The 16,256-nt window shown below is 42.3% G+C and overlaps 1 protein-coding gene across 1 annotated transcript in view; it reads right to left on the bottom strand.

Moving 5' to 3' along the window:
• The window catches only part of ITGA9 (integrin subunit alpha 9), a 686,274-nt gene that overhangs the window by 452,248 nt on the left and 217,770 nt on the right, over positions 1-16,256 (bottom strand). The window contains exon 13 of the mRNA XM_030205631.1: positions 11,391-11,436. Coding sequence (XP_030061491.1) covers positions 11,391-11,436 — 46 coding nt within the window. The remainder of the gene's footprint in view (positions 1-11,390; positions 11,437-16,256) is intronic.

Here is a 16,256-nt window from a genome sequence, read left to right as displayed (position 1 = left end):
CTCAAGATCATAAGGAGTATTGGCAGCAGCAGAATTTGAACTCTGGCCTCCCTGTTCCTCTGCCCATTGCTCTAACTCAGTAGGTCTCAAGCCAGTCCTCGGCTTTGAGGTTTAAACACACTACTCCATTGTTGAAACAACTGCATTGGTTGCCGATAGTACGTCGAGTGCAATACAAAAGTTTGTCAATAATTCAATCTGGTTTTATATGCAATCGCACCTTGGTATTTCCAACAGGCTTTGGCAGTTTACCAACCAGATCTGAAACAGCAATGAGGCTTTCTACTGAGAGACTGGCACAAACCAGATATGCAGAAACACATGCGGCAGCTCCTCCCATAGCGGGACCACTGTTGTGGAATAACTTGCGAGGAACTCTACGATTATGTCGTGGTGTGAGTCAGTTTAGATAACACTTGAACATTCATTTTTATGTTAACATGTTTTGTTAAGGTTTCTGCCTTGTGGGAGATGTCATAGTATCTGAAGACTGCATTTGTATTGTATGTTATTTATAATCCGCTTAGTATGTAGGCAGAATAGACATTTTTAAATAAATAAATACACCCAGCCAGTCAGGTTTTCAGGATACCCACAATGAATATGCAGGAGATAAATTTGCAAGCACTGCCTTCACTGAATGCAAATCTCTCATGTATATTTTTTTGCTGGATATCTTGACAACCAGACTGGCTTAGTGTGTCCTGAGGACCGGGTTAAGAACCCCTGCATAATTACTAAGGGGGGTCTTTTACCAAGCATCGGTAAGCCCAACACGGGATTACTGAACGTCTTTCTATTACTGTTTGCTAATTCTTTTATGACATCCTTGATCTCTATGTAACACCAATTGTATCTATTACCCTGTAATGTCGATGCCATAACAGATCTTTGTAAGCCACACTGAGCCTGCAAATAGGTGGGAAAATGTGGGATACAAGAGCAATAAATATAATAATAATAATAAATCAGGACTACCGTCAGTCCAACACAGCCGCTGGTGGTAGTTCTGCCCCAAGAGTGCACCATTTCCGGGGGAAAAAGAAATTCCCAGAAATGGCTTGCTTGGCAGTAACCCAATGGTAATCAGGCATCACTGCATGCTGCCCAGTTACCGCCGGGTTACCACGGAAGCCCTTATCATCACCTCAATGGGTGGTGGTAAGGGTTCCCCACCTCATGGCCATGCGGTAACAGTTCTCTTACCATATGGCTATGTTTGTCTGGGGGCCTTTTACCTGCTGCAGTAAAAAGGGCCCTGGCGCACGAGAAAAACAGCCCCCGTCACTAGCACAGGGCCCTTTTTCCCACAGCTTGGTAAAAGGACCCCTAGATCACTTCTCCTAACATTTTAATCTCACTGTTTCTTCTGCACCTAAAGCCAAATGCAGGAAAAGACTGGGAGGGATGGGTTGCATGAGCGAGAGAGTCTGGGTGAAAGCTGGGGGGGGGGGGGGCTTACATGAGCAAGAGCTAAATTGGGTGAAAGCTGGGGAGAGAGTTACATGAATGAGACCGGGTGAAAGTTGCAGACAATGCACCATCATATTTTGCCACTATTTGAGAAAACATGTGGCAAAATACATTGGTGCATGCTTTGGCTCTCCAAATGTTACAAAACATAAAATGTAGTCCCAATAGAAAAAGGTTGGACAAGCCTGATGTAGATGCTCAAAAGTCACTCAGCTGAAAAGGTTTGGGCTCCGAGCTCACTTTACATTTGTGTCAATGCAAATTTTTCAAAAATATATATATATAACAGAGGACAGAAGAGATTATTATTCAGTATCAAAGATCCTCTCCTTAATTATCAAAAAAATTCAAAACATTCTTATTATGTGTAGTTTTAATATATAAACCACAGAGTATAATCATTGTGGGGGGGAAAAGCCTCAAAACCCCACCCTCACTTTTAGTATGTAGAGGGACTTCAAGGGTAGTCACATCACTGGCAGAAAAAACCTCCCCATATGAATCATCAAAACTCGGTGTAATACTAGTTTATTGGTCAACCCACATTCACTGTGACTAATTGAATAAATCAAAAACTTAACTTTCCAAAAAGAAGTGCTTAGAATGTCATGCTGTAGACCCCACCGACTGTGGCTAAAGTTTCACCTATGGCTGTTTCAAGGTGTCTTGATGCTTGATGGACCTTCGGTCTGTCCCAGTATGGCAATACTTATGTAGTTATGTACTTGCGTACTTATGTCTCAGATCCAAATGGCTCTCTCGCACTTTTGTCTTTTCAGTATCACCAGAGTTTTAATGATTCAAACAGGGAGGTTTTATTCTTTCAGAGACATGACTACCCTTGATGTCCCTTTACATACTAAAAGTGAGAATGGGTTTCTAAGGCTTCCCCCCAAAAATAAATTATGATCATACTCTGTATGGAAGAGTGGCCTAGTGGTTAGGGTGGTCGACTTTGGTCCTGAGGAACTGAGTTTGATTCCCACTTCAGCCACACGCAGCTCCTTGTGATTCTGGGCAAGATACTTAACCCTCCATTGCCCCAGGTACAAATAAGTACCTGTATACAATATGTAAGCCACATTGAGCCTGCCATGAGTGGGAAAGCACAGGGTACAAATGTAACAAAAAAAAATATTTGACTACACATAATAAGAATGTTTTGAATTTTGTTGGTAATTAAGGAGAGAATCTTTGATAATACAAATTTTTCAGCCAAAGACCATCATCACCTCCAAATTTTAACAAACACAGGTCTTAGAAATTATGAAGTTGATATTCAGCATAGTTTAACCAGTCAGGAGAGGATCCTGACCTGTTGAAGCCATGCTGAGCAGGCCGTCTGCTAATATTCAGCGGCATTTAACCAGGTAGTGCCACTGAATATTGGCTCTGACCTCCCTGAGGCAACCTAGGCGGTGCCAGAGTGGTCCAGGATGGAGTCAGGGCGGAGCCAGAAGATATGTGGGCACCAGTGATATACAGTGCTGGAGCTCACATACCTAACCAAGCAAATAGGACTACACACAAAGTAGTACTATCTTTGCCCAATTAGCAATGCAGGTACCAGCAGTGAATATTGGCTGGCACTTGCATAATTTCCAGGTCCACCAGATATTCAACGCCAGTGCCTGGACATGACCTGACATTGAATATCTGGGCCTAATTTAGCCGGTGGCAGTCAATATTTAAAGAACTGTTGACCCCTGATGGTTGAATATTGACTAGTATATTTCAGACATTTAAGAAGCAGAGGGCCCAACATGATCTCTATTCTACCTCTCAGTTTGTACGGTGAAATTTGTCTTAAGGCTTCCACTATGCAGAATTCATTGCTGTACAAAGATATATCAGCCACACTTAACCTTCCCCTCATTAGTGTACAGCAGGGGTTCCCAAACCTGTCCTGGGGGAGCCTCCCAAGTCAGGTTTTCAGGATATCCACAATGTATATGTATAATATACTACTAAATGAGATCGACTAAATTTTAGAGGTTACCAAATATTTACTAAGTGCCCCTTTAAGTAACCACTATTTCAAATGTAGTGTGGAATTGCGTATAGGTATAGTATGAATGAGTGTATGAATTTTAATAGTGTAGAGGGAAATAAGAGTTGATATTACTCATGATAAAACTTGATAAAATGTGTTAATAGCATATGAAAAATTAATTTAAAAAAACGAATAATTTTGATTATAAGGTTGAAATAGTGGTTACTTAAAGGGGCACTCAATGAATATGCATGAGATAGATTTGCATCCAAGGAAGCATTGCATGCAAGTCTAACTCCTGTATATGCATTCTGGATATCCTGAAAACCTGACTGGCTGGGGTTCACACAGGACAGCTTTGGGAACCCCTGCTGTACAGCCTTGGACTCGGCAAATGACTGATCTCCTTCCAAGTGGCTAGCACCACTAAGCTTTTACAAGAAATCAGTAATCTCTGTAGGGTTAGGGGATCATCTTGGGAAGGGGCATGGGGAATTACTACCACCAGCCCCTTTAAGAAGTGGCCTAGGAGCACTGGGGTGCGGCTTTGTGTCTCAATGTTCCTGGGAAGGAAAAATGCCAGCATTTTGCTAGAGGTATTTTTGCAGGAATAAACACAGCTTGCAGTGTTCACCACAAACTACTTTATTCCATTTTCATAGTGATGGGTTATTTAGCATTCTGTGCTTTCCTTTCATTACTGTTGTATGGAATATTAACATGCATTAGGGTGATATAATTACACCAATAAAAACATTCAAATAACAATACAAAGTACGGCGTGGAGGGGCATAATCGAATGCGAACGCCTATCTCCATGGGCGTCTATGTCCGAAAACGGGTACGTGAAGAGGGGGGACAGACCGTATTTTCAAAAAAATGGACGTTTTTCAGCTGGGCGTTTGTTTTTTTTAGCGATAATGGAAACTAAAAACGCCCAGCTCAAAAACGTCCTAATCCGAGCCATTTGGTCGTGGGAGGGGCCACAATTCGTAGTACACTCGCCCCCCTGACATGCCAGGACACCAACTGGGCACCCTAGAGGTCAGTGTGGTGGACTTCAGACAATGCTCCCACATGCATAGCTCCCTTACCATGGGTGCTGAGCACCCAACCCCCCTCCCCCAAAACCCACTACCCACAAATGTACAACACTACCATAGCTCTTAGGGGTGAAGGGGGCACCTACATGTGGGTACAGTGGGTTTTGAAGGCCTCCCATTTACCAGCACAAGTGTTACAGGAAGGGGGGATGGGCCTGGGTCCACCTGGCTGAAGTGCACTGCGGTACTCACTAAAAGTGCTCCAGGGACCTGCATACATGCAGACCTCTAGGACTTGTTGCTGCTATATAACATTGGCACACCAGTTGACACCTGAAGACCAATCTCTCCGAAAACATCCTTTACTGGAATAAGCATGCTTACAGTTAACTGCAGATCAGAGGTTGTGCCCCACTGGCAACGAGTCTCCCTGGTACTGAGATTAGCAGTAGGTCAGAGCTGGCAGAATGATGTACAATGCCCTCTTTCAGCCACATTCAAGGTAAGAACTAAGTTCTGTAACATGGCTAACACGTGAAAGGGATCTAAAACTGTCTTACAAAAATGTCCACTACCTCATGGACTACCGGAAACAAAACAGGGCACACTCTGACCCAGTAATCAGGGGGAAAAGCACCATGGGAGTAGAGCCTACCAACTACCAACATCGTGAGCATTTGCCACAAGCTAGTGGAATCACGGAGCCCAATACCCTACACCCACCACAATGCATTGCTGATGTGACTCTGCAGTGCGCATAAAAGAAAAGGTGTCACACTCACCCGAGAGCCACATCAGAACCAGGGAAAGGCTGTCACAGGATAGAACACATTCTGCTGTCATGGAGGTGGGTACTGCATTTGAGGCTGGCATAGAGGCTGGAAAAAAAGTTTTTAAAGTGGGTTTTTTTTGGTGGGAGGGGGTTAGTGACCACTGGGGGAGTCCGGGGAGCTCATCCCCGATTCCCTCCAGTGGTCATCTGGTCAGTTGGAGCACTTTTTTTGGACTTGTTCTTGAAAAAAAAGGGTCCAAAAAAAGTGACCCAAAATTGCGGTAAAAATGCCTTTTTTTTCAATTATCAGCTAAAGACGCCCATCTCTCCTTGGCCGATAACCACGCCCCAGTTCTGCCTTCACCACGCCTCCGACATACCCCCATCAACTTTACCCATTTCCGCGACGGATTGCAGTTGGAAACGCCCAAAATCGGCTTTCGATTATACCGATTTGGGCGCCCACGGGAGAAAGATGCCCATCTCCCGAATTGGGTCGCAATATAGGCGTTTCTCTCTTTCGATTATAAGCAGGATAGTATACTATTTACAATACCAACACAATGCGTAATAGAACATTTTAATTGACAGTGTAGGGTATAAGCAAAGATGGAACATATAGATAGATAAGAGAGTAAGAGGAGTCAGAAAATAAGGTGACATTTAAAGAAAAGTGCACATGAGGTCAAAGAGATGTTAAATATTACCATAATGCATGTTATTACCCTATATGTTAAGGAGTAAATAAAATGAAATAGAGCTGTAACACATCTGAACTATCCCCTCATGTTCTAACTGCAAGATCTATTATAATTACTACAGTATTCTAGTTCTTGTTTAGAACAACTGTTCTTTTGGTTAACTCTCTGACTCTTGCAGCACCAACACCTCCAAAGCAATTTTACGACATTTCTTAAAAAGATGGACAAAATTATATCTTTCATTCCAAAAAAGGGTTGCCAACCTAACCTCAAAAAGCACACAATTCCACTGCAAGTGCCTCCAGCTCACTCCCACCTCCTAAGCAGGTCTCCAGTTTACTTTATATTTGCCATTCTTGTCACTGTCTATAACGGTGAACAAATCATAACACACACAGACATATCTAATTAAAATGAGCATAAATAATGATAAATACAAACACAGTGAATAACAGCCACTAAAAATTTCACAGAAAACTAGTTGCAGCAGCTCAATACATACCTAACAACTTAAGGATCAGAATTCATATTTTTTAGTGACCCAAAGAAAGCCTAAAACTGTTCACAATTATGCCAGCCTTTTTTTTTTTTTTTGCATAATTTTCAATGGAAAACTATTCCATAGCACTGGAACTGAAGTTTAAAAAAAATATCCTAGTTCTCAAATGCATCCAAAAGTATTAAGCTAGTCCAATAAAAAAGGTATCATTTTCATTTCTACGTTTTGTTTTATTTCTATTTATTACCTTTAAAAGTGGACTAACACGGCTACCGCACCACTGTACTCAAGATACCAAATTCAGCCGTATGAGAAAGCAAATGAGCAAATTTGCAGAAAAAGAAAACAAAACTGAACAGTCACCCTTACTTTCTGACAATATGCAAAAAAAATATCATTGCCAAAAGACTCAAGATCAAAAATTCTTTACCTACAACTTACAATTCTGACTATGCAGACAAACTCTGCAAATGCACTAATCAGAAACTACGAAATTAACTTAAACAACAAATCTACAAACATAAGAAAATGATAACAATCCAAAGAGATGAAATCATAAGTAACATGCAGGAACTAAATCCCTAGCTTATGAGCCAACTGAAGGAGGACATGCAAGAAATTCAAGCAAAAAACCAATACATTGCTGTCTATAAGAAAGAAAAAAAGCTTACTTTCCAATTCATCTGAAGTATATGAGAATCAGAATTCAAACAAACCAGAAGATCCTGAAAATCAGCAGATGACCAGCAGGCAATCTCCCACTGATCACACTAACGGAAATGCAAATCAAATGGGGATAGTAAAACTCTCCAACTACCAATTATCACAGCATGAGATAAGGACATAAGCATTGCCATACTGGGACAGATCCAAGGTCTATCAAGCCCAGTATCCAGTTCACAAGTACCTGGCAAGTTCCCAAAACAGTAAAATAGATTTTATGCTGCTTATTCTAGAAATAAGCAGTGGATTTTTCCAAGTCCATCTTAATAATGGCTTACGGACTTTTTTTTTTTTAGGAAATTATCCAAACCTTTTTTAAACCCTACTAAGCTAAATACTTTCTCTGTACTGTCTAAGGACTTTCATTGTCCTTCCAGCAAACTAGATGAAATTCAAATGTACACAGACCTAGAAGAATTCTTTAGAGAACTCCGCTTGAAAGTGCATTTCCACAAAAGAGAAATTTCCAACAGACTGGTATACAATTTTAAACGAACACGTATTTCATTCCACAATGGACAAAACAATAAATTAGAGAACTACACAGAAAGTTTCATACAGAGTGAAATCACAACTTTCCAGCAAACAAAAGATAATTCTGTACAACCTCTCTCCACAAGAAACAGCTAACATTAGAAACCTACAAAATAGCCAAAATGTTGTCAAACCTGCAGACAAAGGAGGCTCTGTAGTGATTATGGACACACAAAAATACACTGAAGGATACAGATAGCTCTCAGACAACAAATACTATAGAAAACTGACTGAAAACCCACACAGGATTATACAAAACAGTTGAAAGGCCTTTCATATCAAATCATATCAAAACATTTCCAAAGCACATACAGCCACATCTTTAAAAAAAAAAAAAAAAAAAAACTCATACTGAACCATCCTTCTGTGAGCACATTCTACATGCTACTTAAAATCTATAAACCTGGAAACCCTGGCAGACCAGTGATATCTGGTATTGGAACAGGATGTATCTGGACATATAGAGGGGATTCTTAAATCCTTTGTGCACAAGACAAACAGCTTCATACAAGACACTACAGACTTTCTGAACAAATTAAAAAAGCATCAAGCAGCTATCACCGGATACTCTTCTGGCCACAATGGATATAGAATCATATACAGCAATATTCCCAATTCAGATGGCATAGCCACGTGTGATAAATTCCTAAAAATATCCACCCTGGACCACCAATACTCACTGGAAACTATAACAAAATTAATCAACTTCATTCTAATTCACAACTATTTCCACTTTAACAAAGATATCTATCTGCAAATCATAGACACTGCTATGGGCACCAGGATGGCACCACAATATGCTAACCTCTTCACGGCAGAACTGGAAGAGACATTTTTTAATACATATCAGACTAAACCCCTAAAATACTACTGGTATATTGATGACATGTTTAATATTTGGACTAAGAAAGCAAATAGAATGTTAGGTATTATTAGGAAAGGAATGGAAAGCAAAAGCGAGGACGTTATATTGCCTTTGCACCTCGAATATTGTGTTCAATTCTGGCCACCGCATCTCAAAAAAGATATAGTGGAATTAGAAAAGATACAGAGAAGGGCGACGAAAATGATAAAGGGGATGGGACTCCTTCCCTGTGAGGAAAGGCTGAAGCATCTAGGGCTCTTCAGCTTAGAGAAAAGACGGCTGAGGGGAGATATGATAGAGGTCTATAAAATAATGAGTAGAGTGGAACGGGTAGATGTGAATCGTTTGTTTACTGTTTCCAAAAATACTAGGATTAGGGGGCATGCGATGAAGCTACAAAGTAGTAAATTTAATACGAATCAGAGAAAATGTTTCTTCACTCAACGTGTAATTAAACTCTGGAATTCGATGCCAGAGAATATGGTAAAGGCGGTTCGCTTCGCGGGGTTTAAAAAAGGTCTGGACGGTTTCCTAAAGGAAAAGTCCATAGAACATTATTAAATTGACTTGGGGAAAATCCACTGCTATTTCTGGGATAAGAAGCATAAAATGTACTGAACTTTTTCGGGATCTTGCCAGGTATTTGTGACCTGGATTGGCCACTGTTGGAAACAGGATGCTGGGCTTGATGGACCTTTGGTCTGTCCCAGTGTGACAATACTTACATACTTATGAAGAAGAGACACTCAAACAATTTTACAGTTCTTTCAATTCATACCGTCCTACAATCAAATTCAAAATTGATTATTCCCCAGAAAAAGTCAGCTTTCTAAACACCATAGTTTCCATCAACATATAAACATCTATATATAGGAAACCTATGCAGCTACCTCCACCGCTCCAGCTTTCACCCTTCACATACAAGAAAATCCATTATACACAGTCAAGTCATGTAATACCATCATATCTACTCTGACTCAAGAGACAAACACCTCAAAATCCTTACTGAATTCTTCAAATAGGATACAAACTCAAAAATACCCAGTACAAAGAAAAGAAAACCACAGAGAGAGTCCCCCTTGTAGTGACATACAATCCAGAGCTAGAAAAACGGAGAAGAATCATAAAAGGTCTACAACCACTACTCCAGGAGGATCAAATCAGGTCTTGTATACCACTAAAATCCCCTCACTAGGGTTCAGTGCGGTTTATATAGTAAGTGTAACAAAGCTGATACTGTTAGAATGGATACATAAAATCAAAGAATCTTATAGGAAAGTCAGATGAGAGATAAGGGGGAAAGCATCGTATTAAATGTTATAAAACAGACTTAGGAAATAGGAAAGCTTTTAGCCTCTTCAGAAAGCTAAGGTAGATGAATTACTGAAAGAGATATTCCCAGCTCCACCAGTGCTGGCCTTCCGACAGCCACCTAATCCAAAACACAAATTAGTGAAAAGCAAACATCCAAATACAAGCTCAAAAAGAAAAGAATGGCACAAGTCCCTGCAATATGCCAAGCTGCAAACTGTGCCAACACATTTCACAGGATCCCACAGTCACTTACTGGGAAAAACATTCCCCCAGATTCTATATATATGGCAACTAACATTGCACATGCAAATCAGTGCGCATAGCTGATTTGAGCACAAACTTATGAGCCAATCAACACCAATAATTGGTTGCTAAGAACCCATTGCTGACGTTAATCTGCCTTAACTGAGAGTTACGCATACATCATATTCTATAACAATGTATGCATAACTCCTATAGCGCGTAATTTCAGGGAGCATTCCTATGAGTAACGTGCATTTTTATAGAATACGTATGATCCATGCCTACTTTAGGTGCCGGTATTTACACTACTTTAGGTGCCGGTATTTACACATGGTTTTAGCAGGCGTAAATGCAGTCCCTTAAGTTAGACACAGATTAGGTGCTATTCTATAAAGTGTGGATTCCTTTTATAGATTAGCGTTCAATACATAATTTTTTTCTGCACCAGTTCTTCAGCCCGATTTGCTGAATCTAGTCCATTCGGCATAAGGGACACCTTCAGGTGCTCATTTTCAAATGTAGTATATATCATTCAATGGAAAAAGTGTGAGCACATATATAATAATAAGAAATAAAGATCAAATGTTTCCTCAAGCACAAAAGGAGAGTCTGTGTGCCAATGTGAAGGTCATAGTGCTTCTTACACAGCATAGACAGCGATTATTATATATCTATTAGATTGATAACATCAATAGTTGTGATGGACTCCTGATGCAGGTCTTTGTGCTGAAACACAGCGGTGTCTAGTCCTGTCTTATGATAGTACGATTATTAATAAATTGATGTGACTTTTACATCTTGGACTCTTTTTTTTTTGGATCTCACTCTTTTTTATTGCTCATCTAAAAAATAGATGGAATGGACAGAATACAGTGTTGACTAGACCTAAGCTTCCTACCTAGCCTATAACTAAGCTTGGTTAACAAGTAGAATATTCAAAGTCTTCTGTGACACACTCTTCTGATTATTAACAACCTGTCTGAGGGAGGGAGGTCCATTACCCTATATAGAATCCGGGGGGTTGTACTTTTCTTGCCTTTATAGATCATTAAACTGATCTCTGTGACTTGGAGCTTTTCTTTTCTTTGTTTCAGTTTCAAAGCTTAATTTCTTATGTAGTAAAATTCATTATAAATGCAGCCAACTGCAATTACTCATCCACAGTTTGACACCATGCCACATAAAATGAGGAAGATTTATTAGAAAGAAAGGGGGTATATTCAATCATACCTTAGCAGCACCACACTGTCCGACATGAAGGCTCCGATGGTTATATCTACAAGGAATGATTTATCATGTTAAAAAAAACAGCTTAACAAAATGCAGGAAACAAGCCATTGCCCAACTTAACTTATTCCAACAGACCTATCTGTCACTAACACTCACGCATCTAAGCCATAATCAACTGTGATTATGTTGCATGGCAACAAATAAATAAATTCACCAAAAACATGAAGAACATATGTAAAGAAACCAGAGATGAAAAACTGTCAGATTGCCAGACTTCTCGGGATGCAGGGAGTCAAGAAGCTGCTCCTCCAACCAGAAAATGTAGAGGCTGGTTTCAATTGAACTCAAGCCAGTGGTACTTCAGAGTTTGAAAAATAAAATCAAACCTTGTAGAAAGAGAGTGGATTTCCCCAAGAACAGCATCAAAAGTCTGTCAGTCTTTTGTTGTGGAACCAATTTTAAGCACACAGGAAATCCATGGAAATCTGATCCAGGGTGGGCTTCTAAGGCTTACTACCGATATTCCTCAACTGTCTGTACATTATACCAGTCACACAAAAATTAATCTTTGGAAGCCTCATTCCTGAAAGCTTCCACGTCTCTAGCGGTGTGCACATTTTTGATAGGACTTCATGCCCTGGAGCAGCCAGATGAGTATAGGGTCCAAGAGGTTTACTGGATAGATACTACAAAAATACCAGAAAAAACACCACTGTTTCTAGTACTCTCTCATCCCTCCTTTCTACCTTGGGCCCTCCACTCTTTGTGCTTCTCCTGTGCTGACTATTCAGTAACATGTGTACCATCAATATAGTGGCTGTGCACACAAACACCATTAAGCTCTGATTTTGTACCCTCAAAGAACCCTTAATCAGTTCAAAAATAGATACAGCAAAGATATTTACCTGTAACGGATAATCTCCGAGGATAGCAGGCTATATATTCTCACAAGCAGTAAGTGGGTAACGCAGCACCACATTGCCGGTCTGGGCTTTATAACAAGCTTTAAGAGCTTTGTGGAGCATGAGACATGTTCCATTGCACGTGTGGGTGCCTTCCCACCCGCCACAAGGGCACTGTTACTGCAGTTAAATACTAGGGCAAGAAAAATAAAAATAGAAGACAACTCCTAGGGGAGGTAGGAGGGTTTGTGAGAATATAAGGCCTGCTGTCATCAGAGAATACCTACTACAGGTAAGTATCTTCGCTTTCTCCAAGGACAAGCAGGCCATTAATTCTCACAAGTGGGGTATCCCTAGCATCCAGGCTCACCGAAAACAACAAACATTGGTCAATTGGGCCTTGCAACGGTGAGGACATAACTCAGATTAACCTGAAACTATATACAAACTGAGTGAGAATGCAGCCTGGAACAGAATAAAACGGGCGCAGGGGGGTCTTTATCTGCCATCATTTACTATCATTTATTATCACTACAAAGACCCGTATGCTCCATCCAGTCTGCCCAACAAGATAAACTCATTTTACATGGTATGCGATGCTTTATATGTATACCCGAGTTTGATTTGTCCTTGCCATTTTCAGGGAACAGACTGGGACACAATTTTGTGTGCCCCCAGACAGATTCTGCAACACTGTCTGCCCAAACCAACTATCGCGTCAGGTATCCTGCTCGAGACAGTAATGAGATGTGAATGTGTGGACTGAAGATCACATCGCAGCCTTGCAGATTTCTTCAATGGAGGCTGACTACAAGTGGGCTACCAATGCAGCCATGGCTCTGACATTGTGAGCCTTGACATGACCCTTCAGGGTCAACCAGCCTGAGCATAAGAGAAAGAAATGCAATCTGCCAGCCAATTAGAGATAGTGCGTTTCCCGATGGTGGCCTCCATCCTGTTGGGATCAAAAGAAACAAAATGTTGGGCGGACTGGCTATGGGGCCTTGTCTGCTCCATATAGTGGGCCAATGCATGAAAGGTGCTCTCACCAGGATGGGCATGAGGTCAGGGAAAGAATGCTAGCAAAACAATCGACTGGTTCAGATGGAACTCCAACACAACCTTTGGCAGGAACTTAGGGTGCATGAGGAAGACTACTCTGTTGTGATGAAACTTAGTATAAGGTGCATCCACTACTAGAGCTTGGAGCTCACTGACCGTACAAGCTGAAGTAACAGCCACCAAGAAAATGACCTTCCAGGTCAAGTACTCCAGATGACAAGGAATTCAGTGGCTTGAAAGGAGCTCTCATCAGCTGGGTGAGAATGACATTGAGGTCCCATGACACAGGCGGAGGTTTGACAGGAAGCTTTGACAAAAGCAAACCTCTCATGAAGCGAAAAACTAGAGGCTGTCCATAGATGGGTTTATCCTGTACACGTTGATAAGCACTAATTGCACTGAAGTGAACCCTTATGGTGTTGGTCATGAGACCAGACTCGGAAAGATGCAGAAGGTATTTAAGAAGGGACTGTGTAGGACAGTAAACAGGATCTAGGGCCTTGCCCTCATATCAGATGGCAAACCTCCTCCATTTGAAAGAATAACACCTCTTAGTGGAATCTTTCCTGGAAGCCAACAAGATTCGGGAGACACCCTCTGACAGACAGAGAGAAGCAAATTCTAGGCTCTCAACATCCAGGCCATGAGAGCCAAAGACTGAAGGCTGGGCTATAGAAGAGATCCCTCGTTCCATGTGATAAGGGTCGGAAAACACTCCAATCTCCATGGTTATTCGGAGGATAACTCCAGAAGAAGAGGGAACCAGATCTGCCGAGGCCAGTAAGGCCCGATTAAGATCATGGTCCCATGGTCTTGCTTGAGTTTCAGCAAAGTCTTCCCCACAAGAGGAATGGGAGCATACACATACAACAGACCTATCCCCCAATGCAGGAGGAAGGCATCTGACACTAGTCTGTCATGGGCCTGAAGCATGGAGCAGAACTAAGGGATTTTGTGAGTCAGGTGAGTGGCAAAGAGATCCACTGAGGGGATGCCCCACGCTCGGAAGACCTCGTACGCAATGCGCATACTGAGAGACCACTCATGCGGTTGCGTTACCCTGCTCAGTCGGCCAGACTGTTGTTTTTACTCGCCAGATAAGTAGCCCAAAGGAACATGCCATGCTGGTGAGCCCAGCGCCACATCCGGACAGTCTCCTGACACAGAGGGCGTGATCCAGTGCCCCCCTGCTTGTTGGTGTAATATATTGCAATCTGGTTGTCTGTTTGAAATAGCACAATTTGGTTGGGCAGCGGATCTCTGAAAGCCTTTAGAGCATTCCAGGTTGCACGGAGCTCCAGAAGATTGATCTGAAGACCTGTTTCCTGGAAGGGCCATGCTTGAGTGTGAAGCCCATCTACATGAGCTCCCAAATTTGAGGCTGAGGAATTGATCGAACAGTACACCAGAGCAGAGAATGAACTAGGTCTAGAGACACTCGGATGACATCTTCCAGCTCTCCAGTAGCCTGGTACACCTGGTAGGCTAGGGTCATGGGCAGTGCCTGCAATGCAAGCAAACCTGAGAGGCCAGAGTGACTACAGTGTTCACCCTCGGGCCCGGGAGAAAAGTTCAAACCTGCTGCGTATCGAGCAGGGCTCCAATGAATTCCAATTGTTGTGCAGGGTGAAGATGGGACTTGGGGTAGTTTATAACAAACCCTAAGAGTTACAGCACCCAAATAGTTCTCCACATGGACTCCTGAGCACTGTCCTCCGACGTGCTCTTCACCAGCCAATCATCGGGGTAAGGGAACACATGGACTCCCAGTCTGCACAGAGATGCTGCGACTACCACTAGACATTTGGTAAATTCCCTGGCAACTGATGTGAGGCCAAAAGGCAACATGCGGTACTGGTAGTGATGTGTTCCAAGCCAAAATCGCATAATTAAACTCTGGAATTTGTTGCCGGAGAACGTGGTGAAGGCGGTTAGCTTGGCAGAGTTTAAAAAGGGGTTATACGGTTTCCTAAAGGACAAGTCCATAAACCACTACTAAATGGACTTGGGAAAAATCCACAATTCCAGGAATAACATGTATAGAATGTTTGTACGTTTGGGAAGCTTGCCAGGTGCCCTTGGCCTGGATTGGCCGCTATCGTGGACAGGATGCTGGGCTCGATGGGCCCTTGGTCTTTTCCCAGTGTGGCACTACTTATGTACTTATACTTCCTGTGGACTGGAAGTATCGGGATGCGAGTATATGCGTCCTTTAAGTCCAGAGAGCATAGCCAATCGTTTTCCTGAATCATGGGAAGAAGGGTGCCCAGGGAAACCATCCTGAACTTTTCTTTGACCAGGAATTTGTTCAGGGCCCTTAGGTCTAGGATGGGACTCATCCCCTCTGTCTTCTTTTGCATGAGGAAGTAACTGGAATAGAATCCCTGCCCTGCTTCCACTGGTGGAACGGGTTCAACCGCATGGGCCTGTAGAAGGGCAGAGAGTTCCTCTCGTGCTGAGAGCTGAAGTAATGAGCTCTCGGTGGGCAATTTGAAGGTTTTCGAGGCTAATTTAGTGAGTACCCGAGACAGACTATTTGGAGAACCCATCGGTCGGAGGTTATAAGGGGCCACCTTTCATGGATACATTTCAGCCTCCCCATGACCAGCACAACCTCTGACAGCAGCTATGCTCTGCTGGAGCTAGTCAAAAGCTCACCCCTCGCTTAGGCTGGGGAGCAGCAGGGGCCTTAGGCGCTGTTGACGAGTACGAGTGCGCTGGGGTTGAACCTGAGTAGGCTGGTGAGAGGAAGTTGTGTGCGCCTATGTCTCTGTGAGTAATAGGCACCTCTCTTCAACTTGCCAAAAAAACCCTTAGCTGAGGAGGCTGATGCAGAAGGCACCCGGTGGAAGACAGAAGAAACCTTCTCTCCAAAAAGGTTATCCCCAAGGCATGGGAACCC

Source organism: Microcaecilia unicolor, chromosome 1 (genome assembly GCF_901765095.1).
Source record: "Microcaecilia unicolor chromosome 1, aMicUni1.1, whole genome shotgun sequence".
NCBI lineage: Eukaryota > Metazoa > Chordata > Amphibia > Gymnophiona > Siphonopidae > Microcaecilia > Microcaecilia unicolor.
This window is presented reverse-complemented; position numbering and strand designations above follow the sequence as displayed.